This window comes from Elephas maximus, chromosome 2 (genome assembly GCF_024166365.1).
Source record: "Elephas maximus indicus isolate mEleMax1 chromosome 2, mEleMax1 primary haplotype, whole genome shotgun sequence".
In the NCBI taxonomy this organism is placed as follows: Eukaryota; Metazoa; Chordata; class Mammalia; order Proboscidea; family Elephantidae; genus Elephas; species Elephas maximus.
Window position 1 is genome coordinate 221,665,165 of NC_064820.1, and position 24,980 is coordinate 221,690,144.

The following is a 24,980-nucleotide window of genomic DNA, read 5'->3' on the forward strand; positions in this document are numbered from 1 at the left end:
AGAACTTGGTAAAATATAAAGTGCTTTATTCTCCTTGAGAAAACTACAAACCGTATTTTAAAATATATACAGGATAATTCACGGCTAGAGAAAAGTCCAATTTATGTTAGGGTACAAGCTTAAGAACTTTGGGGGATGCTGCTCTAACGATACATTTGTGGTAGTGTCATTTAACACAAGTCGGTACAATTCCATGTCCTACTGTACTATATGGTGTTGGGTCAGTCACGTGTGTTGGAACTAAGTGCTTGAGGCGCTGCTGCTTTCCTGTGATTCCCTACTTGGGTACGGAAAAACACATCGGTAGTGTAAAAACTTACATCTATAAGCAGTACTTCATGAGAGTTTACCAGCATGATCACTTTAAATTGTAACTCACTGACCAATGTGTTCTAAGATGGTTTGTGGTGAACAGAAATTTGAAGACATGACAGTCCCAACTGAAAATATTCATCTCTAGTTTATATTTTTAAAGGATTATTCATATTCCGATTATAACATGATACAAAATTTTGTAAATCCAAAGTAAAAACTTCTTATCATTGCTATAGAATTATAAAAAAAAAATCTTAACCTGATCCACATTTTTAAAAATTGGAGTATTTAAAATAAATTTGAAAATGGGAAAAAGAGATAAAGAATATGCAATTCAAAATGAAAACAATATACTAGCCAATTTCATATACTTTTTAAGTGTTGACATTATTCATTGCTATGGTTTGTGGAGAAATCAAATCCACATGTACAGGGTAGAGGTTTTATTTTCTAATTATAACCGCCCCCAAACAGTGCCTCTCTCAGAGCTGCTTTGAGATGGCCTCTTTCTTATCTGCAAGCAATGGAATGACCAAAACTCAGAAATCAATAGCATTTGTCAACGATCTTCATCCCTCCCAAAGCAGAAGTTTCCGGCAGATTCCATCAACTTAATAAATCTCTTTAGAGAATGGCTGTAGAATAAAAAACTGCTGGGATTTTAAACTTTTGAATTCTCTTCTAGGGAAACTGGTAACACTGAGAATTCTAACTTCCACAAGATGGCAGGGTCGGGTCGGGAACAATTCCGTAACCCAGACTTGATCCCTAGTTCAGTCACTTCCAGGGTTGCATAGATGAACTTGTTTAAATTATCAATATATTCAATGATGGATACACAGACCTGGAATTATTTTGCTTTGGATCTACAGGTAATCTAGCTTATCAAAATGAATTTGCTCTCATCCCGAGAAAAATTGTTAATTGGTAATAGTCTCATGATTCCAAAAGATTTGCGAAGACTATTGCAATTTTTTCACTAAAAAAACTGATAAATACTCTATGAATTTAGGAACCCTATACTCATCTCTCCTAATTGCCTTTTTAAAAAAAGTTATCTCAAAGCATTTCAAACTAAATGTAGGCAGGAAAGAGTATCAGAAGTACATATTGGGGTTTCCATTTATTTTTTACTCTACTAATTAAGAGCAGAAGGTTGCAGACAATCCCCTTTTCAAGCTCACTGCATTCCCCAGACTCACAGTACACCTTGTAGCCCTGAGCCCTGCCTGCACAAGGAGAAATCACCAATGGGTAGAGGTTAAGAGAGTTGTTTAGGATAAGAGTATATATGAGTTTCAAAGGAAACTGAATACTACACACCTTAAGGAACTAACCAGCTAGAATGTAGTTGGCTTAGAGTAATTAAAAAGCCTTTTGCTTGCTGGTTTAGGATGACAAAGCAAAATTTAATATACTCTACTACTTTAGTTATCAAGTGAATAAAAATCGGTTCCTAGATGATAACGCTAGGATTCAGGTGTGGTCATGAATTAATTCAGAAAGTTAAAGTTGAGATCTTGTGAGGCAGTGGGAAAACTAAAGATTTGCTTTTGGAATAGGATCCTGTAATGATACTGTTAGCATTTTACAAGTGAACGGCATACCCAAGGACCATAGAAAATTAACTTCAATAAATTAAAAACTACACATTCCCTTACCTCTTAATCACTGATAGAAAAGGGTAATTTCTGAATTATTTACCTTGAGGAGCCAAGGGCAGGCAGGGCTGCTGCAGTCAATACAGTCTCTCTAACTGGTCATTTCATTCAACTGAGCCAGTTAAGAGAGCCAGAGAACTGCCTCTCTCTGGCAGTTCAATTCTCACTTAAAGGCTTGAATAAATGGTAAAACTTACCTTAAAATTAACTAAAAAACTAAAGTATGACCAGAAAACATACCGTAACAACAGGTAATTGTAATGACCGGTAAACAACGACTCAGTCTTGCTGCACCTGACGTACGTGTAGTCTGCACTCACTCACTCGCCACCACCGGCAGAGCCTGCAGATCTGTAAGCCCCAACGTTGTAAGCTGCCCCCCAACACCACCACCCTCCATCAAACCTCGGAAAGCAATCCTTTAGGAGACACCAAATAAAAAGTCTTGAGATTTTTCTACCAAATTAACAACATAGTAATAGCCAACGTGGCAGAGTAATGAGAGAAACAGAGGAAAATCTCTCAACTTTGAGAAATGCCACGTATCTTTAAGCAACACTCGTAATCTTTAAAAATTGCTTTAAATTCTTCTCTTAAATTTTTTTTTCCCTTAAAATGTTAGAGAACACAACACAGCCCTCGGCACTGCATTCTTTACTTTTCAATCCTTTTCTAAGAGTCGCAATTTGAGCTACAAGCAGGATTAGCATTTCCTTTTTTACAATGCTCCATTTACTCCCTAGCTTTGGCAGATAATTCTAATTTGGTTTGGTCCATACGTTCCAAAATACTAGCATAAGCAAAGACTCTCCAAATTCTGCAAATTTCTTAAGAGTTTCTGCTTTATTTTTCCCTGATATCCACAGGAGAAGCTGAAGGGAATATCTTAAGCAATCATTAACACACGGAAAGTTCTTCTACAATAAACGTGTTTCGCTGCACTCTGTCATACTGGAATAACTGAAGTGTAACTTGCAGTTTACATAAGAAAAATTAAGCATTTGGTGGCAGCTGCAAGATACCTGATAAATCTATTTACTTAATATTAATGAAAAGACAGACGTTGGTATTTCAGCTACGAAAGAACAAGGCAAAAAGACCCTTTCTAGCCATTTAAAAGTTACTCCAAAAAAAAAAAATACAACTGAGTGAAAATAAAAACAGAAAAAATATTGTATGCACTTTTTAACAATGTTTTTGCATTCTACTGAAATGGAAACCTCTTTTTTTTTTTTTTTCAGTTGGCACAAATTCAATTTGTACTGACAAAGCTTAAAATTTAATTTCTAATACAGTAAAGTTAGTAAATTCTGTGTTCTGATTATTCTAAGCAAAAAAAAAAAAGGCCAGAAGAGGGACAGGCGATGATGGAGTATGGACCCAATGCTGTTTTAAATACGCATTTTTACTGAGATCAACCACCAACGAAGCTCAAAACATTTAGTGATATGTCTTATTCTTATTTTTAGACACTAGTACCCTTAGACGTATTTTTATTGGATCGTTTTATATCCTCTTTTTCCATTTGTACTTCTAGGTTCTGAAGTATCTTCTCCTGAAACATAAGTTTTTTCCCCCATTCTCTTATTATAAAACTAATTTCCCCTTTTATTTAGGTACAACTCTACCATTTGAAAGAAACCTTTGTGTTATAACTTAGAAGTTGTGAACAAATGCTTTAGTATGATCATTCTTTCCAAGGATTATATCAAGAGGTGATTAAATCAGTGATTTCCCCCAGAAGAAAAAAAGGGAAAAATGATCACCCTAGAAATTAGCTGAAAATGGAACAAATTTTTCCCCTTTATTCAGAAGTTACTGCACATTGTCAGCATACCTTATCTTAAATAAGTAGGATATGGGGGGTGGGAAGGCTTTTTAAACCTCACCTATCTTTTAAATGTATAAAATCTTTTAATATCCTTGGCAAAAAATGTTCTCTCAAAGGATGCAAAAATTAAACTTGAATACCTCAAAACCTTTTTCTTTTAAACAACAGAATAGTGAAATCATAGGACTTTGGACATACACAACCACAGTAGTCTTTTTTCTCATATTCACCATCAAGTTATTTCAAGTGCAGCGGAAAACTATATTACGTATTTCTAGATCAATTCACATTCAATTTGCCACCCTCTGTCTTTTTTCTCAAGAATACAAACTGATCCCAAACATGTTAAAGTACATCTGTGCATTAAATCCCTGCGCATTTTGCAGTAAGAGAAGTGAAACATGTTCTAGAGCTTAATGTAAACATTTTTAACTGTTAATTATTTATTAATTTCCCTTAAAGGTACTTAGGAGTGTGTGTGTCACATATTCAAAGTTGACCTTAGGAATAGCACCATGACCAAAAAAAACCCTTAAGAATGATTCCATAATCCCTCAGTTTTACTTCAGAAGTTGAGAACTTTCTATTGATAACCATGCTTTTAAAGTCACCAGGTACAATCTTTGCCTTTTTTTTTACTATCCAAAATACTGCTTCGAAACACAAGGGTCTAACCACTTTGGACAAACTGAGAAATTAGTAACTGGTTAACCAGCTAATCAATAACCAGTAAATTCAGTCCAAAGGTTGAGCACAGTTCTACTCATGGAGCCTAAACTATCAAAGCATGTTTCTACCAAAGAAATTATGTATTTATGAATGTGTCTCATTATTTATTTATGGATTTTTTTGGTACCTTTTTGTGGAAGATGGTAAACATGGAGTCATAACCCTGAGAACAGATATAAAACAGAGACGTTTAAGAAGAGTTTAAATAAATTAATGCAACTAACATCTATCAACAGTTTTAAAAATGAGGGAAGAAAGGGGGATCCCATGAACTCTCAGGTCAATTATCATGAATCAATCTGTCTACTACACACTCAGCACGAGCTTCAAGAAGAAGAGCATCAGAGTTGTGAAGCAGTGGCAGCTGTCTACACAACACAATGAGAGGTAGATATCCCCACCTATCTGAGTCGTACTGAACAGAAAGAGAAGGAACTTGCTACCAGGTCCAATGGAATCAATAATGAAAAAGTACAAACACTTAAAACATTCTGTAATACTGATACCAGAGTCTAATGCTTCTCCGTATCTGCCACTTCAAGGACACACAAGGGAAAGAAGTTAATCCTGTCTGAAACGAAATACAAATAGGGCCAAAAAATAACTTAAAGGTGGTGGTGCTGTAACATACCCCTCAGCTGCTAAATATGTAAACCATCTGAATCAAGTCCATCTTCAGGCACAGATAAGCTTGAAATGGCCACCTCCGCTGTCTGGAGTAACATAACCTATCAAGTAAAAATATATGGCTCGAAAATAAGAGTACTATGGTATTTGATGATCTAACGAAGTTTCACTTTTTAAATGGATTCCAAAATTATTTTTCCACCAAATTTGACGGTTTTTCTTAGATTTAGACTAGAAGTCATTAATAATGACACACTTAGTTGCCCTAAGAGAAAAGAATCCTTGGGAATCACTTGGCAGGAATAAGCTAAAACAGAGACAGAGAATGGCATTTAACTATTTTCCTATGTTAATGAGATCTGCAATTGCACTCTTAACAAAACTCTACAATTTCAATACAGAGGGGGAAATCTACATATAACTTAAACACTCTTTTGCCCTGCACACTCTACTATTTAAAAAAAAAACAAAGAACAAAAACACTTATCCTAAGTCTAAGGCACACAAACTCCTCTACTTCACAGAATAAGACTATGGACGAGCAAAATGAAGATAAATTAAATCGCATTTTGTTAGTGCACAATTTTAAAGAAAATGCTACAACTATGCTCTGGCCTTTTAGAGGTTTAAAAAATACGCTCAAACATTTAAAAAATAATTTACCAGCACTTCATAAATTCAAGTTTATAAAATAAAAGTGATCACGTTTTCCTTAAGAAAGAAGGAAAAGACAGACAGAAAGACTAAACAGCACTTGGGAAGAAAACTGGAAACCATTTCAATAAAAATGACCAAACCTGGTATAATGTATTCTACTAAAGAAGCCAGAAAAGTTTAACCAGGAAAGGGAGAAAAAAAAGTGGTAGGTACCTTGCCTACTAATCATGGTTATGCCTCCCATGATTATAATGTCAGTATGTATATAATATCAAAAATCTGTAAACATAGGTCATATGAAATTGTATACTACTATAAGACGGGGGATTAGGAACTACCACCTCTTGACAAATTAAAAAAATAATAACTGCATGACACTTGCGACCGTGAAAGTAATGCTCGTTGGTTTTGATAACCAGAATGTCTAGTGTTTACCAGATTTCAAACTCTTGCTATATGTAGTCAAATACTGTCAAAAGTAGATCTGCCCCCAAAATGAAGCATATTTTGGCACCTGTGCTGAATGCTGCTACAAAAGCAAGCAAGTGCAAATAAAATAACAGTCATGATTTTGTCACATTCATAACTTTTCATAGAAAAATATAAATATATTCCCTGAATTGTAGGACAAAAAAATAATTTCAACAACCAGCTTTCACCATAAATCCCAGTTCATTTTCTATGTAAATGAACGGGTTTCCCCTCAAGGTCATAAGGTGCAATCATCTAACACATTTTCTAAGCTTCTATCATCATCCCCATCATGGTATCTCACAGTCCTTCTACCCTGATTTCTCGTTTTTATTTTTGAACGTCGAAGAACTCTCTTAGATTTTGCACAGTCCAAATCCTCCCAGTCATTGTCATCCACATTTAACCTAGGTCGTTTGCTGTGTCGTTGTTGTCTCACAGTTTTAGATACGGTAGCTGTAAAAGTTTTACCTTTTCTAACTACTTTTGCTTTTCCTTTCGTTTTCCTTTTTTTGGTTATTTTATTATCACTACAGTCAATATCTGATTCAGTGACAGATCCCAAATCTGAATCAGATTTGGGACTAGTGTCAGGTTCAAACTTTGAACTCCCTGTTGTTTCAGAAATGTTCACATTTTCCAATTCAGAACGCCGTCGCTTCCTTTTAATTTCCATCTCTCCTGCATCCTGTGAATCACGAATCACTTTCGTCTTGCTGAAGGGAGCCTTCCCATAGGTCCGGAGTCTTCTGCCATTCCACCTGCGTAGGCCATAGTTCAGTTCCTCTTCAAAGTTATTCTCTGCAGGAGCTTTCTGCAGCAAAGTTGACCCAGAAGGAAATTTTCTACCAATCTTACCCCTTGGAATATGGCTTTTTGAATCGTCTTCCGAAGACTCAATCAAAGAATTTTTTGTTTTAGAAGATGCAACATTTGTTTTATGACTACTGATACGCCTGTTCTTGTGTTGTGAATTTACAGTACTTTCAGAGTCCGAGTCTCCATGGAAAGACCGACTGACACTTTTTGTACTACCTTCTGAGTCAGCTTCTGGTGGCTTACCTTCATAGGCATGCTGTTCATTTGGCACTTCACAGTGTACATCTCCCTCAGAATCACTCAACATTTTCTTAGCTGTGGTGCAGGCCGGATGGAGGGATTTTTTCCTTCCATTTTTATTTCTAGGGCACATATTTCCTAAGTTGACATCTTCTACATCACTCATTAGCTTGATCTTATTGGCAGCTGAAGCTGCACATCTTCGGGGAATCCTTAGGAGACTCGTTTTAACTTTTAATGATTTCTTAACCACCTTTGAATTGCTGTCTGATTCACTGGAACAGACCCTTTTCCTGGAAACTCTGTGGCTGTGTCCACTGTCTCGTGATGTAGAATCTAAAAATTAAGAGTATTCTTTTAATGTTTAATAAAAGAATAACAAGTCTAAAACAATGAAATTATATTGAATGAAGTTTAACAGCTACTAGAACCACCTGTAAGGTCTGACAGGTTCAATACGTTAAACAATTAAAGTACAGAATTCTGATTAGCCTGGAGGGGGATGGGAGTGAACGGGCAGAGCCATGTCTCTTAATACTTTACAGCAGTGACTTTTTCCACCTCTCTACCATTCACGAGTTCTACATATTCCCACCAGGGACATCCTATGCCCTTCTATCAGCATACACAAAGTACTTCACACTAAAATATGACTTTACTAACATGACTACCACTGTTTACCACTGCACTAGGGCATGTGCACTGATCACTTATTTTCAGCCTCCCTGAATCTTTTCCTAATTCCACAAGTTCCAATCACACCAACTATCTTAGCTTTATCTTCCTTAGTATTTATCATTTCCCATTTACCAGGAGTACAACCCTAATTCAGCCAAGTTATTTCATCTCTCTGTGCTTCAGAGTGATCATCTGTAAAAATGGGCGATGATAGTAAAGTACCTACCCCTCATTAAAAGGTTACAGAGATTAAACTGGTTAATAATATAAAGTATTTAGAAACAGTGCCTGACTCATAGGACAGATCAATATTGTCGTTAGCTGCAATTATTATTATGATTTACCGCATTCCTGTCAACCAGTCCTACCCCTATGTCTTTCCTCTTCTCAAGTTGTCACAACCATGGTTTACAGACTTGCCTCTGCTTTCTCAAACCCATAGCCCTCCCCATCATCAATACAAGAAGCTAAATATTTAATGAAAATAGTTGTGAAGGCCAAGATTGCCAGTGAGGTAAATAAAATTAAGTATACTCAAGGACACTTACGCATGCACACAGAAACATAAGAGATGCAAGGAAAAGGCTAACGTGGGGTGGGAGAGAAAAACAGCTAGCAAAGAGTAGGGGAAAAAACAACATATGCTATAGGGAATTAGAATCAGTGAACCGAAGATAAATATTTTTAATTACCTCTCATAAAACTGTTTAATTTTCCTTTTGTTTTGTCATCATCTGAATCCAAATCCGTTTCAGATGCATGCTCTGAGGAAAACTGGGACCCAGCAACAGACTCAGATTTCAAATTCCCTGAAATTAGATTAGTTTTCATTTTGTGACATCTTCTATCTTCTCTACCATCATCTTCAGATTCAAAGTTCTCTGAATCACTCAAAATCTTTGCTTTTTTAAAGGAAGTAGCATTCTTGCGACACATATTATATTTTCTACCCTCACGTTTCCCTGGTTCAAAATCTTTTTCCTCCTCTTCCTCCGAGCCATCATCTGCCTTCAGTTTCTGCCCAGAGGTTGATGGGCAAGCAGTTCTTTCATGTCCATTATCTGAATCATGGCTTTTAGAGTCCTCCTCGGAAGACTCTATTTTAAGAAATTTTGCTTTAGAAGTTGTTGGAGTATGGGACTTACAACCATTAGCATGCCAATTTTTGCGAGCAACTCTCAAATCACTTTCTGACTCTGAATCTCCATTTTCAGATTCACGGATAGTCTTCCGGGCAACGTGAGATGTGGACACTGGTGATGGCTGATGCTGATTTTTTAACTCTTCTTCTATATCTGACTTTAAGCTCTGATCATCTTCAGAATTATGTAATAACTTTTTTTTAGCTGCAGCAGAAGCATCACGGTGAGGCAGCTTGCGGCCAGAGCACACACTTTCGGAGCTAGAATTCTCTTCTACATCACTCATTAACTTTATTTTATTGGCAGCCACAGCAGCACACTTTCGCAGGACTTTACGGTTATTTCTAGCTCTGGCTTTTAAAATTTCACCAGTCTGCAATGAGTTATCATCAGAGTCACTTAAACAGACTCTCTTTCGAGTGGCTTTTCTGCCACATCCATTTTCTAAAGAGACAGGACCTAGAAGGAACAAAAGGATTAGGAAGGTCTTCGTCAATTCAACATTTTTAATGCCTCCATTATTTTTAGCATTGTTGTTCCTTATTTTTTAATGCCAAAATCAATTTCTTTTCTAAACCTAAAAAGCCTAACCTCATTGCCGCCTAGTCCACTCCAACTCGTAACAACCCTACAGGACAGAGTACAACTGCCCCATGGGTTTCCAAGAAGCGGCTGTTGGATTCAAACTGCCAACCTTCTGGTTAGCAGCCAAACGCTTAACCACTATGGCACCAGGGCTCCAAAAAGTCTAAAGAATATTTAACTGTACATAGATGTATTATCCATTTAATGTTTAGCTTTTAGATTACCTTAATATACATTCCTCCAAAATACCACTGAGTCTCTTACCAGTTTTTCTTTGAGCAGCTCTAGTTCTGGTTACCCTGAGGCTGCTGCTCCTGGACACCCCACTACGTAAGGACAGTTCACGAGGTCTTGAACTGTCTTTACTTTCCTCTGAACTATCTGAAGCTGAAGATGAAGAAGAGGTAGCTGAAGAATCTTCCATTTCACTTTCTAAAAGAAATACAAAGCATTAATACTTAATTACATATATTCTTATACCTTACACATATAAGTAGTTATTTCCATAACAACGTACTAAAAACAGAGTCTTAAAATATACAGAGGGAGTATACTTTTAAAACTTTGGTATAATAAGGTATATAATCAGCATTCCAAATCGATTCTGTGCTCTTATTTCTCAAAAATATACTAATTCTGGACTGAATTCAGAAAATAGCTTATTATATATTTTAAAAACAATCTTCCCTTTAAAAAATTAGTTAGCCCCACTATCCACTTCCTTATGTCAGACAGACATTTTCAGTAGAAAAGGCACAACTATTTAAAGTTCAGCAGAAATACTTTTAGGTCTCTCTGTAGTAACATATCGCCCCTCAGCTCGAGAAAAGTATTTCTATGTGCTCCATAAAAAGAATTAGAAAAATGGAGGTAAAAAAATAATTCAAATAATACAGGTCCGTTCCCCAGTATCCCACTTAACGAGTGCACGCGCCAGCGCAAACACAAGATAGCAAACCCACATTTCCCACTGCTTCATTCAGATGCAGTTTATACATGCCTCTCATAGAATGGAATTTTCAACCAAAATGACTAGAAATGCACTTAAGACAAAATTTTCCTCCATAAAATCCCACTGTGTGTTACAGAAGTGGCTGTGTAAGAAAGGTATCAGAGACCAAATTGTTTCTTCTTTTCAAACGGCTCTCCTGTCTGCCCTTTTTCACTGCTCCCAATCTATTCCACCTCCAGTACCTTAACTCCCTGTTTCCAGACTCTTCCCCTTCCCTGCATCACTGTCAAACTGGTTAAACTTCCCGAAACAGAATTCATTACATGACTCCCTTACTCAACAATAAAGTAATCCAAACACAGTTGCAAGGCCTCCCTGTCTAAAAAGTGGCTACATTCTATCTGCTCAATTCTGTTATTTATATCATTCCCAAAACGTACTATTTACTCTGGGCAGTCTTTTCATATGCACGAAATACATCTTTCTTTCCTTCAATGCTTTTTCCTCATATTGCTTAGAAAGTGTGCCCTCTCTGTTCAACTCCTATCCATACTTTAATTTCCATTTTCGATTATCCCAGATTATACTGATTGCATATATTATCCAGACATAGGCAACTGCATTTTATGCTATAAATGCATTTCTTTTTAAGACACAGTGTAATTCAAACTTTGCACGTATCAGCTTGGTTGTTAGAGCTTCTCCACAGCATTTTATCACAGCTAACTTCATTCCAAAATTATATTTAGGGATGTATTTTTCCATACTATCAATACCACTTAGTGAAATAATCAGAAAAGCCTTAAATTTTAAGAGTAAATATCACACTATCATCACAAGTCACCAGAATCACTCAGAGCACTACTGAAGTACATAAACACAATAGCCCTGTTCCAACAGTGCTAACCAGAGCAGCTATTTAACGACTACCCTGCCAAATGGCAATAGTATACAGTTTAAAATTAACTAGGCCACCAGTTTTGAACTCATATGACTAACACTTTTATTTTTTAATTTAAAGGTATAAAAAAATACCAAATTTTGCACAAAGTGTGATGAATATATCACATTATTTAAAATTTGGATGATTCAAATTTGCATAAATGTAGCTGCACCATTTGCCAAAATCATGGTATTCACCATACACATTCTAATTGTTCCATGTTTATTACTTTTTTCCCACTTTCTTGAGTCCCAAGGACATGTTTCTTTTTTTTTTTTTTCCCTCTAAGTCCCTAGTAACTAGTAGTGTTCACTTCTTACCAGATAACGTAGAACCAGTATTTAGTGTTACAGGTCTACTTCTTCTCATTCTTTCCACTGATCCCTCCGAATCTGAAGAGTCACCAGAAGTGATACCTGAAGATATACTAACACTTGTCTTCTGGCTCGCAGAATAACCTGCCCTACCTGAGGTAGACTGGGTAGGAGAACCTACCAACTCAGGAATTACTTTTCTCTGAGATTTCGCCCGACTCTGCTTGACATTTCTGGACAAAGAAAAAAACAAAGGAAACAATATTTAATAAACATAAAGATAACTGGTTCACAGGGAATGACTAAATCAAAGTGTATTATTTCTTAATGTGAGAATAATTTTATAATCAAGACATTAAATACTCATTATTTAACACCTTATTCTGGCATGGATTATTATTAATATTCACTTATTCTGAATTTGACATGGTCTTATTCAAATCTGGAATAGTGAATAAAATGATCCAAGTAACAGGGTTACAGAAAATCATATGGAATACCCTAGGTATTTGAATTTAATGTTAAAGTGAGACAACGTTTATGTGATACAGGCATTCATTCATAATATGAATCCAGGCCCCAATGGCGCACAATTTTCCTCTAGTCTCTTATTTATATGTTTCTAAAGACACTATTGAAGAAAAAAAGGCCTGGTGAACAACTGCCTTGGACATGTCATCAGGAGAGACCAAGCACTGACAGAGGACATCATGTTTGGTGAAGTACCATATTTTTACACAAATTCATGTGTTATACACTTTGGGGCCAACCACGCCTTTCCCTGCACCCTGGTATTTTCACTATGCTAATTTTCTTACAAACATGTTTTCCAAGAAAAATTAGCACAGCATGCTTACGAAAAGACCTTGCTGGGGGGGCGGGAGGGGCATGAGTGGCAAAAAAATAATTTAAAAAAAAAAAACACTTTTTTTTTTTTTTGGGTAAAAATACAGTTGAGAGCCAGCAAGACCACTGATGAGATGGACTGGGCACAACAGCCACACAATGTACATGGACATACGGGCAATCGTGATGATGACACAGGGCCAGGCAATGTTCCGTTCCGTTGTACATAACATCACCACGAGTCAAAGTTGACTCAGTGGCAGCTATTTATCTACTTCCATCTAGACAGTATAAAAGTAAGAGAAACCAACAAAACCTAAGCAGAGAGGAAAGGCAAAACAAAGATCAGGGTGAACTAGTTTTTTCAAAGACCAGGCTCTTTACATTTAAGTGCCAGTTCATCACGTTGGCCTCCCACGGCTAATGGGGAAGACAGAAGGGCTTAAGGCAAGATTAGCTCTGGTTATAAGTTACAGATCTGGGAAATATTCATACAGAAACAAAGCTATTTTCCTTTCAAACAAAAAGAGAACCTATTATTAAGGGGTATCTAGACATTCAGGCTCAGAGATAACACAATTCTTTAAAGCTGTTACCCTCTATATTATGATAAAGAAAATTCATGCTTGTTACGCTGGGATTTTTAGCCACCAATACCAAGAAGGGGCAGACAAGTAGGTCCAAAAAGAAAAAGCTACATGTTTATACTTATCACAAGAACAGAAAAACCTAAACGAGAATTATAAAATAACTGGCCTTCACACTTCAAAAATGTCACTCAAGATGACAAAGAAAATGATAAAGAACTATTCCAGATTAAAAGGGACCAAAGAGACATAACTAAAAAACACAATTCCTAATTCTAGATTGGATCTGGATTAGAAATTTTTTTTTTGCTTAAGAACATTATTGCATCAATTGTAGAAATATGAATGATGTGTGGTTAGAACGTGGATATCCTAGTTCTTAAAATATCCACACTAAGTATTTAGGGGTAAAGATGCATGATGTCAGCAAGGTACTTTCGAATGATTCGAAAGAAAAACCCAGATTCAATACAAAGAATGATACAGCGAGCGAATGTGGCAGAATGTGGACAATTAGTAAATCCAGGTGAAGAGCACACAAGAGTTCTAGCAAACTTTGCTGTAATTCTGAAATTATTTCAAAATGAAAAGCTTAAAAAAAAGAGCTTTTCTGGGGCAAAAAACCTGCACGATAATTTGTAGTATATGTATGTGAATTATTAGTTGCAACCTAAGCAGAACTAAGCCACCTACCTAATGAGTATGTCTGTCTGGCCACCCAGCTAACTTATCTCAACGTGGCTCTAATTATTTTAAATATGAGGTAAGGGAAAGAATGAAGACATCAGCAATACCCTCTCCGCCAAAAAGCAAAAATAAACGATCAAAAATAATCTTTTCAGAACTCTGAAAATTAACCAAAAGCATACAACAAAATGAAAAGCATTTATTCAAGAAAAATTACTGAATCTAAGTAAGAATGGTGGAGTCTATGGCTTTTAACGTAGGGCTGGTCCCAGTGACACACCCTAATTTTGTGTCATACTAGCTGTGAGGACTCACAGCCAGGAGTCTGACCTGATTTGAGAGCTCTACAGAAACCTGGTGGCGTAGTGGTTAAGTGCTACGGCTGCTAACCAAAGGGACTACAGTTCAAATCCACCAGGCATTCCTTGGAAACTCTATGGGGCAGTTCTACTCTGTCCTATAGGGTCGCTATGAGTTGGAATTGACTCGACGGCACTGGGTTTGGTTTGGTTTACAGAAACCTGCAAGGAGCCCTCCTGGCACAGTGGTTAAGAGCTCAGCTGTTAACCCAAAGGTGTGAACCCACCAGCCACTCCAGGGGAGAAAAATGTGGCAGTCTGCTTCCATAAAGATTACAACCTAGGAAACCCTATGGGACAGTTCTACTCTGTCCTACAAGGTCACTATGAGTCAGAATCGACTGGGCAGCAATAGATTTTTATAGAAACCTGTATTCTCAAAGGGGCTGAAAACTTTAACAATTGGTAGCTATCAGTTAAAGCCAATAGCACAGCAGTCTAAGACTGAGATACTAGTTGGGACAAACAAGAGATCAACCAAAATCTTAAAAGATGATACAGACCTAAGAGTCTTGGAAAAGCACGACCATATTACTGTTGATCTGGAAGGCTGCACACATATTCATTAAAGTCTAGAGAGAGTCGGAGTTATCTACTCATCGTTACCTGACCTTGAAACCCTGATGTTTTGCTTGGCAAAGCATAAGCAGAAAGTGAAAGCCAAGGCAAACTCATCAACAGCCTGAATTTGAATATGTGTCCCATACCACACACAGGCCTCTCAGAAAAGGTGGACGTCTTACAGGTGCAAAGTGTTTACAGAACTTCTGATCACTAAGCTATGCTGACCCAGAAAAAATGCCTCGGAAGCCAAGCTCGGTAACAAAAAAAAATAAACAGAACAAAAAAAAATAAACAGAACGAAAAAACAGTGGCTGCGTACTGAAGGGAAGACATACTCTACAGAATTAATCCAGGCATGACACTGAACAAATAAAAGAAGCAACAACTGTAACCACCCCTAGAGGAGTGGGATCAGGATCCAGAGTTAATACGTTACCAACAACAAAGCTGCATTATCATATTTACGATTTCCAGTTTTCAACAAAATTTACAAGACATACAAATAAACGGAAAGGGTGGCTGGCCCATACACAGAAAAAATGCAATCACTAGAAACTATCTAAGCAGACAGAAATGCTGGACTTAGAAAACAAAGACCGTTTAAATCAATTATTACACATAAATATGTTCAAAGAACTAAGGGAAACCATGTTTAAAGAATTAAAAGGAACCAAATGCAAATTCTAGAGCTGAAAATACAGTAACTGAAATAAATATTCGCTAATGGAGCCCAGGGAATCCTGCGGAGAAATGGTTAAGAGCTCAGCGGCTAACCAAAAGGAGAAATGGTTAAGAGCTCAGCGGCTAACCAAAAGGTCGGCAATTCAAATCCACCAGCTGCTCCTTGGAAACCCCACAGGGCAGTTGTTCTCTGTCCTATAGTGTCACTATGAGTTGGAATCAACTTGACGGCAATAGGTATAAAGGAGCCCAACGACAGATTTGAACTGGAAGAAAGGATCAGTGAACTTGAAAATAGGTCAATAAAACATTGTCCAGTCTGAAGAACAAAAAAAAAAAAAAAATGAGGGGGGTCTCAGAGACCTATACTGTACCATCAGTCATACCAACAAATATGTAACAGGAATCTCAAATGGTGAGGAGAAAGAGAAAAGAACAGAAAAATATTTGAAGAAATAATGGCTACAAATTTCAATCTGCATATTCACTAAAGTCAATAAACTCCAAGTAGGTAACTTCAAAGAAATCCACACCTAATCACATCACAGTCAGTTGAAAGATTAAGACAAAGAGAAAAATCTTAAAAGCAGCCAAGAGAAACACAACTCAATGTGCACAAGGGAACTTCAATAAAATTAATAGCTGACTTCTCATCAGAAACAATGAAAGCCAAAAGATAGCAGAATGAAATAAAGTGCTGAAAGAAAAAAAGCACTGTCAACAAAAAAATCTATACCCACAAAGCAATTCTTCAAAAATGAAGGTGAACCCAGAAATAAATCCATCCGTCTATGGATAAGGGGATTTTCAACAATGCAGAAGAAACAGTCTCTTCAACAAATGATGAGGGCAAACAGGATATTTATTTGTAGAAAAATGAAACAGGATCCATACCTCACACCATAAACAAAAACCAACTCAAAACGGAACAAACCTAAATGTTAAACTTAAAAACTGTAAAGTTCCTGGAAGATAACACAAGGACAAAACTACGGAATCTAATTTTTTTTTTTTTTAACAGATTATCAAACAGAACTACAAATGCATGAACATCCAAAGACAAATTAGATGACTGGGACTTCATAAAAATTAAATACTTATGCTCATCAAAAGACTATCAAGACAGTTAAAAGACAACCTACAGACTGCGAAAAAATCTTGAAGAATGACATATTCAATAAGGGTCTAATCTGTAAAATAAACAGAAAATTTCAACAACTAACCACATAAAAGCAAACAAGTCAATTAAAAAATGTGCCAAGGGCATGAACAGACACTTCACCAAGGAGGACATTCGACCAGCCAACAAACACATGAAAAGATGCATACAGTCATTTGCCATTCCAAACCAAAAACCAAACCCAGTGCCATCGAGTCGATTCCAACTCATAGCGACCCTATAGGACAGAGTAGAACTGCTCCATAGAGTTTCCAAGGAGCGCCTGGTGGATTCGAAGTGCCAGCCCTCTGGTTAACAGCCGTAGCACTTAACCACTACGATTAGCCATTAGAGAGATGCCAATCGAAACTACAATGAGATACCATCTCAAAACCAAACCCGCTGCCATCAAGTCAATTCCAGCATTGGATTTATAAGCTTTGTGAAGATTATTAAAAATAGTGGAACTATGGGCAGAGCAACGGCCACAGGAAGTGACTTGCTTCCTCTGTTCAACTTCACTTATACTTACCCACCCTTAAGGAATAGGAATAATAAAAGAAGTGATGTTATGGAGTCAGAGTAGGTCACTGCTAGATCAAAACCAAAAAAAACCCACTGTCGTCCCGTCAATTCCAACTCATAGTAACCCTACAGGGTTTCCAGAAGCAGGCTGCCACAACTTTCTCCCGCAGAGCCACTGGTGGTTTCGAATCGCCGAAACTTCAGCTAGCAGTTGAGCACTGTAACTCCTGCACCACCAGGTCTCTTTGATACCATCTCACCCCTGCTAAAATGGCACTTATTATTAAAAAAAAAGAGACAACAACAAATGCTGGTGAGGTTGTGAGGAGATCCGAACTCTTATACACTGCTGGTGGGATTGTAAAATGGTACAACCATTATGGAAAACAGTATGGCACTTCCTCAAGAAACTGCAAATAGAAATATTTTATGATCCGACAATCCTACTCCTACATGTATACCCTAAACCCAGTGCCACTGAGATCTCATAAGAAAGACACAAACAGGCATGTGCATACACTTATGTTCACTGCAACCCTATTCACACCAAGCAAAAAGATGGAAACAACCTAAATGCCTATCAGCAGGTGAATGGACAAACAAAATGTGACACACACATACAATGGAATACCACAGAGCCATAAGAAATAATGAGGGGTTCTCAAAACACATTGAACTGTAGATGAATCTGGAGGACATTATGCTGAGTGAATGAAGTTAATCACAAAGTACAAATATCGTTATGATCTCTTTAAGAAGACAAGAATATGTCTACATGCAGACAGCAATGTTCATTGGTGGTTACCAGGGATGGGTGGTGTGGGGAGAGATGGAGTCACTCTCCAGACAGTAAACACTTGTTATTTTTGGTGATGGGAAAGACAGCACTGAATGTGGATGAAGTGTGTACAGCTCAACCAAAGTAAATGATGCCACTAAGAAATACACAGGAAAAAACAACGCTTTTGGTGAAGGTTAAGAGACACATAATTCTGCAACAACACCAAAAACAACTGGAAAAAAATGTGTGTGGTTACTAACGTATGTAAATATGCACATACGTGTATGGGTGTGTGTGTGTGTGTGTACGTATGTATGCACAGGGAGCCCTGGTAGTATAGTGGTTAAGAGCTCAGCTGCTAACCAAAAGGTCAGCAATTCGAGTCCACCAAACACTCTTTGGAAACCCTACAGGGCAGTTCTACTGCCCTTTAGGGTCTCTGTGAGTCAGAATTGACTTGACAGCAAACGGGTTTCAAAGAATATATGTATACACAGGTGTGTGTGTGTGTGTGTGTGTGTGTGTGTGTGTGTGCACGCATATACATTTTTATATATATGATAAACCACATGGGGGCACAGTCGTGGATACTTCTTAAACATAACCAAACACCTTGCAAGACTGGTTTTCTGGGTTTGGAGGCTTAAGACCACAGACTCTTAGGACAACTCGATCGACTGGCATAACACAGTTCATAAAGCATATGTTCTACATCCTATTTGGTAAGCAGTCTCTGGGGTCTTAAATGCTAGCGAGTGGCCATTGAAGATACGACGATTAGTCTCTATTTGTCTGGAGCAAAAGAGAAAGAAGGAAACCAAAGACTCAAAAAAGAAACTAGTCTATAGGACTAATTGTCTACATAAACCATGGCCTCATCTACCCTGAGACCAGAAGAACCAGATGGTACCCAGCTACCACTACTGACTGTTCTGATCAGGGCCACTATAGATGAATCTTGAGAGAATGGGAGAAAAATGTCGAACAGAACTCAAATTTTTAAAAAATCCAAGCTTACTGGATAGGTTGAGACTATTGCCCTGAGGTATTCTTTAAGCCATGAACTGAATCTACCCCTAATACCCCCATTTTGCTAAATAACACAGTGGCTCATAAAATAAAGAATATCATCAGTGGGTGTGTAGGGGAAAATGTAGGTGAAATTAAGATATTTCCAGATAAACAAAAATTGAGAGAATTCATTGCTAACACATCTGCCTTACAAGAAATACTAAAGACACCAGAGGGTAATTCAAAGCCACACAAAGAAATAAAGACCAAAGGGAAAGGTACACAGGTAGCTGTAAAAAAAAAAAATTATAATTAATTTCTTCTTAACTGATTTAAAAGACAACTACAATAAAAAATACCATATAAAGATGTAATCTGTATAAGAACAACAGAACAAAGGAAGAAGTAGGGAAGGGAGCAAAGTGTCCATTATCTATTGGAATTAAAATAGTATTAATCTGAAGTATATTGTTTTGAATTAACATCCATGGTGCAACATCCAGAGCAACCTCTTAAAAAAAAAATAAAATCCAGGGAAATTCATTATTACCAGAATACCTATGAATCTGGAGCTTATGACTGATATCAGAACCTATCCTCAAGGGGATAGTGCATATTCAAAATGTACATGGAAACAAACTAAACACTGAATGACTCAATTTTCACATTTCAACATATTAAAGTACTTATTGATTTCATATTAACACAAGCTACAAAATGAAAGAAGATAGATTGCAAATTTATAGCAAATTACTGATAAAGGAATTAAACTCTGCATTTTATAGTTCTTTACAACTAGTTCTCAGTTAATAGTTACATGCATTATATCTAGAATGAACATTTTGCCTTACACAATCAGGTGCTCAATAGCCACGGTTAATCACTTTACTCTCTGCATAAAGATAAAATCCATTTCTCATAAAAAGATAAATGACAATTTAAATAATCCTTGATAAAGTTAAAAAAAAAAAACTATTGAGTTTTCTTAAAGGCTCTTTAATTTTTTTAAAAGCTTACAAATTTACATAATTACAAATCAATGACAGGTCCCTATTCACAGAAAGCTTTCAAGACAAAACAAACCTATGATGACCCTTTTCTGAATACACAGTATTTGAAAAGATTAAAAGTTTTTAGCACAATAAAATCAAAGAAATATTGCAATCATAAATTTAAAAAAATAGTTGCATACAAAGTGTGCCATAACCAATTCACCTGGTACTTTTGTTAGCCTGACTGACACGGTTACAATTTTGTCGTCTCTTGAACCTCTGGCTTCTTCGAAGTTTTTCACTAAATTTTTGACCAATTTTAAAATCAGAGGAGATTTTCTTCATTTTTTCTTCAAATAAGGCAGACAATCTCAAGGTCATACTGTAAATCTGCAAGGATACAACGGTAAAACTATAATTACGAATTATCTTCTAAAATATTTTCACAAAAAATTTATTGTAATCACTGAGGCTATTTGCACCCTGTTTTTTATATGACTACTTGTAGATAGTGGCTCTTAAGTTTTCTACCTCAAGGTGATTTTAAATCAAGCCAACTCTCTAAGAACTAGAATCTAGGCTTACTTCTATATGTCAATGATTCTCCTTTTTTTTTTTTTTTCCTCATTTTTACACCTGCATGTACAAACCTAAAAAAGTACCCTTCTCGTAAAAGGTGAGGTAGGACATTGGTGGTTTTAAGGCTGCTATTTAGGCAGCAAAAGAGTAGTGTCTCTTTGCTGCAAGAGAACAAAAGCACTTGTACAACAGTCCCTACTTTGCAATTTGACTACTTTTGATGACTACTAGACCTAAATATGAATTATAAACAAAAGTATGATTTGCATTCCAGTAAAAAACGAAATATACCCTAGAATTCTGAGTTTTAACAACGTTCATAATTAACATCAAATCTTTGAAAGAAAGCAACGTAAATATGACTGTAAATAACTTACGGAAACCCTGGTGGCGTAGTGGTCAAGTACTACAGCTGCTAACCAAAAGGTCTGCAGTTGGAATCCACCAGGCCCTCCTTGGAAACTCTACGGTGGCAGTTCTACTCTGTCCTATAGGGTCGCTTTGAGTCAGAATTGACTCGACGGCAACGGGTTTGGTAAATGACTTTTGGTACAACTATGTATTTACAAGAAATAATCTATACTCATCCATAATCATTCCTGAAAATAAGTACAAAAGTCTCATGTTCAAAAGCTGAATAACAACCTTATGTACTGTGGAGGTAGGGGTGAGGGGGAGACACTCCAGTATCAGAGAACTTAAAAAAACAAAAGGTGCATTAAAATAAGTACGTGCACATATATGAATTTCCAATATGCTCCATATATATGTGTCTGTTCATATGTAAATACATATAATGAACATACGTGAAATTTATAATCACAATTCATCTCCGAAATAAACTTTGACAATATTTCCAATATTTCATATAGTATTTAATTTTATTCTTCTCATTCAAACCTGCATACTAGCTTAAGTCTAAGATTGAAAACTATTCAATGTGGCTACAGATTCAACAATTTCAACAAGATAAATGATTTTTTGGTTTAATCATATTAAGTTTGAAACCTTTAGCTTTAGTATCAGCATTTTGATATTTGGTTTTTCAATTATATTTACAAAAAATTCAATGTTGCATCTAAAGTGAAAATACTTTAACAAAACTTGGTACTAAGACTGGACTACTAGCAAGCAGTGCCACCATGAAGAAAGCTCAAAATATTTCTCAGCTAATAATCTAAATTATGCAATCAAAATAAAGCTTAGGCACACAGTATATTAGGATACACAAAAATATAAGTACTAGTGAAGTTGAACCACTTGTACTTACAGTCTCTCTCCTATGTGCCTCAAATGTGTATTTTAAATAAGAAGGGAAAAAGAATGAAACTTATCTTCTAACTGGAAAGAAATGGTCTCACCAATGATGATTATAACATAAATCTAACCTTGGAAAAATGTCAGATTTAAATGTTAAACTAAACCAATAAGCAATATGGGTACGAGTTTTCAAATTTAGACTAGATGCAATAATGCAGGAATCTAAGTAACGAGGAAAGTTGAGTTACAGCAAAATAGTTAATTTGTAGTTATAGTCACTGATTGCAGACAAAGAAAACACTATAACATATGAGGGCAAATGTTTTATTTTAAATTTTACCTCTCAAATTATTTTTGGTATTATATGTATGGAGCTCTGGTGGCACAGTGGTTAGGCATTTGGCAGTTAACCAAAAGGTCGGCAGTTTAAATCTACCAGCTGCTCCTTGAAACGGTACGGGGCAGTTCTACTCTGCCCTAGAGGGTGATTATGAGTCAACATCGACTTGACGGCATTAGTTATCACCGTCATCGTATGTGTTACCCAACACATTGGTTACATGGGTGTGATGTTTTGAAAATTCATTGAGAATATAAAATGTGTACTTTTGTATATTTACTGTGCTTCATTTTAAAAAGTTATCCAACATAGCTTAAAAATTTACAGATGTTTTCTATTCTTGAATAGTCAGATAGCACATATGTTGCTTCTTCTGATTCCAAAAATATGCGTTCAGTGATTCTATCTTCATTTAAGATATTCCCTTTTATTATCTTTAATATTTTTTCTGTCTCTGTCAATAAATATACAATCATTTTTTTTAAGATCATCGTATGCTTTAGAAACACTAAGATGTCTCTCATTCTATACATCAAATTCAAATCTGCTCGTTTTCCACTGGTGCTCTCAGTCTCTCCAATACTCATTTGGCCATAAAACTTTAAGAAACATAAACATCAACTGATGTAAGGCAACAACAGCAAAAGGGGCCAGAGAGCAGCAGCTCTATTCTTAAACCTTAACAGTTGTCTTACTCTGCTTACTTAGCTTTAATGTTCCAATCTCTACCAACACTTGGAAAACTACTTTCTACACAGATCATGCACACACTGTTTTGTTTTTTTTTTTTTATAAACCACTTTAAAAATTACCTTTGATCTTTTGTTTGGTGTATATGCTTTTGCATTGCTAAATATCAACCGGATGTCTTTGCAAAATTCCAAAGGACTGTCGTAATTTCCCGCTTCCAGCGTTTCCCTTACTGTTCCAAAATCCATTGGCGTATCTATGATCTCTCGATAGTCCTAGGTTTTAAAGCCAATAATTAGTTGGCAAATTTCAATTCCTGCTTTTAGAAATGTGAGTTACATCTATAAAATATTCAAAATAATAAAAGGGAAAAAAGAGTAGAAGCAATTTAAGATTCTTTAACAAGTTTTAAAAAGAGGCACACACAAGATAGAAATTTACTGAAGTGTTCGTGTCGATCTATTAGCAGTGGGATTTGGAATGGTTTTTATTTCCTTCTTTACACTCTTTTGTAACTTCCACACTCACTATAGTAAATTTGTGCTATTATAATCTGACCTTTTTTTTGTTTAAGGTCATCTTCCATTCCCTATTGGAACAGTGAAGAAAGATGCTTTTAACCGTTTTCCTCCAACCAGCACTACTTAATACCCGTGTAGAATTCTTCTGTTAATAAATTATGCAACACTGGTTCACAAAAGTCTTAATATGAAGTGAGTTACTAGGGTGTCTATACTTTCATGAAAACCATGTAAAACAACTCTTCTAATAGGTGACATACTACGGCTGATTTAACGGTAAGAGAAAAAAGTTAACAAAGTCTACACATCGTACTCTTCAAATTTTAATCTACTGAACAGCCCTATCCCAATATTTTATCCCAATATCCTCGCCACAAAAAAAAAAAGCCCCAATCATTTCAACAATGAAAACTTACTGGATATTCAACCAAATCAACAGGTTGTCTAAATGGTTCAGAATCTTCACACTGAAAAATTAAGTGCACTAGTTCCTTACACTGTTTCTTCCAGTTGCTTTCAACATAGTTGGATGCTTTGCTGCTCCTTTTTTTCCAATCATGGACCTAAAAATATGTTCATAATATTAATTTTTTTTTCAGTCTTAGAAAAGGTCACACTATAGTATTAAGATCGTAGTAAAAATGCAAATGAATGATTGTCTTCTGTATTGTCTTCCAAAATGTGGTTATCTTAGAGTGTCTTACTAATCAGAAAAAAAAATACACCCTTTCTATAAACACCCAAAAACGTCCCATCTGTTACTCTAAGGATATTAGAAATAAAACCTGGCAATTCAGGAAAACTACATGATAAACTATGAAAAGCATGCTCCAACCGGGGCATTATTATCTAGTGAAAGTCTACTCTACCACCTGTCCTCCACCTTCATAAAACTTATTCAAAAAGAATATAAGCTTTCACATTAGATACAGTAGTATGCGGATGTTATAGATTGAACTGTGTCCCTCAAAATATATGCTGGAATCCTAACCCCTGTACTTGTAGACATAATCCCATTTGGGAAAAGGGTTTTGTTATGTTAATAAGGTATACCAGTATAAGATGTGCTTATATCACTTATGAGATATAAAAAGAGTAGATTAGGAACAGAAACAACGACACACAGATTGGGAAGAGAGATGCCAAGGGACATGAACATCACCAACGAACAGAAGATGAAAAGAGACAAGGACAGTCCCTCAGAACTGGACAGAGAGAGAATGCCTTCTGCTAGAGCTGGTGCCCTGAACTGACTTCTAGCTGCCTAACTGTGAGAAAAAATATTTGTTTTTAAAGCTACCCACTCGGGTGTTTCTGTTATAGCAGCACTAGATAACTAACACAGCAGAATATGCTTCCTCAAAAATGTCCATGTCTTAAATTTCCAGAACCTGTGAAAATGATATCTGACATGGCAAAAGGGACTTTTCAGTT

General features: G+C 36.3%; 1 protein-coding gene across 3 annotated transcripts in view; it reads right to left on the reverse strand.

The window, feature by feature from the left end:
* BRWD1 (bromodomain and WD repeat domain containing 1) overlaps positions 1 to 24,980 on the reverse strand; it is a 134,249-nt gene that overhangs the window by 5,687 nt on the left and 103,582 nt on the right. For all 3 annotated transcript variants that reach the window (XM_049874858.1, XM_049874857.1, XM_049874859.1), the window contains 7 exons: positions 23,963 to 24,109; positions 23,148 to 23,300; positions 20,380 to 20,546; positions 11,971 to 12,197; positions 10,020 to 10,187; positions 8,721 to 9,629; positions 6,763 to 7,686 (listed from right to left, as the gene is read on the reverse strand). In XM_049874858.1, the coding sequence (XP_049730815.1) occupies positions 6,763 to 7,686; positions 8,721 to 9,629; positions 10,020 to 10,187; positions 11,971 to 12,197; positions 20,380 to 20,546; positions 23,148 to 23,300; positions 23,963 to 24,109 (2,695 nt within the window). The remainder of the gene's footprint in view (positions 1 to 6,762; positions 7,687 to 8,720; positions 9,630 to 10,019; positions 10,188 to 11,970; positions 12,198 to 20,379; positions 20,547 to 23,147; positions 23,301 to 23,962; positions 24,110 to 24,980) is intronic.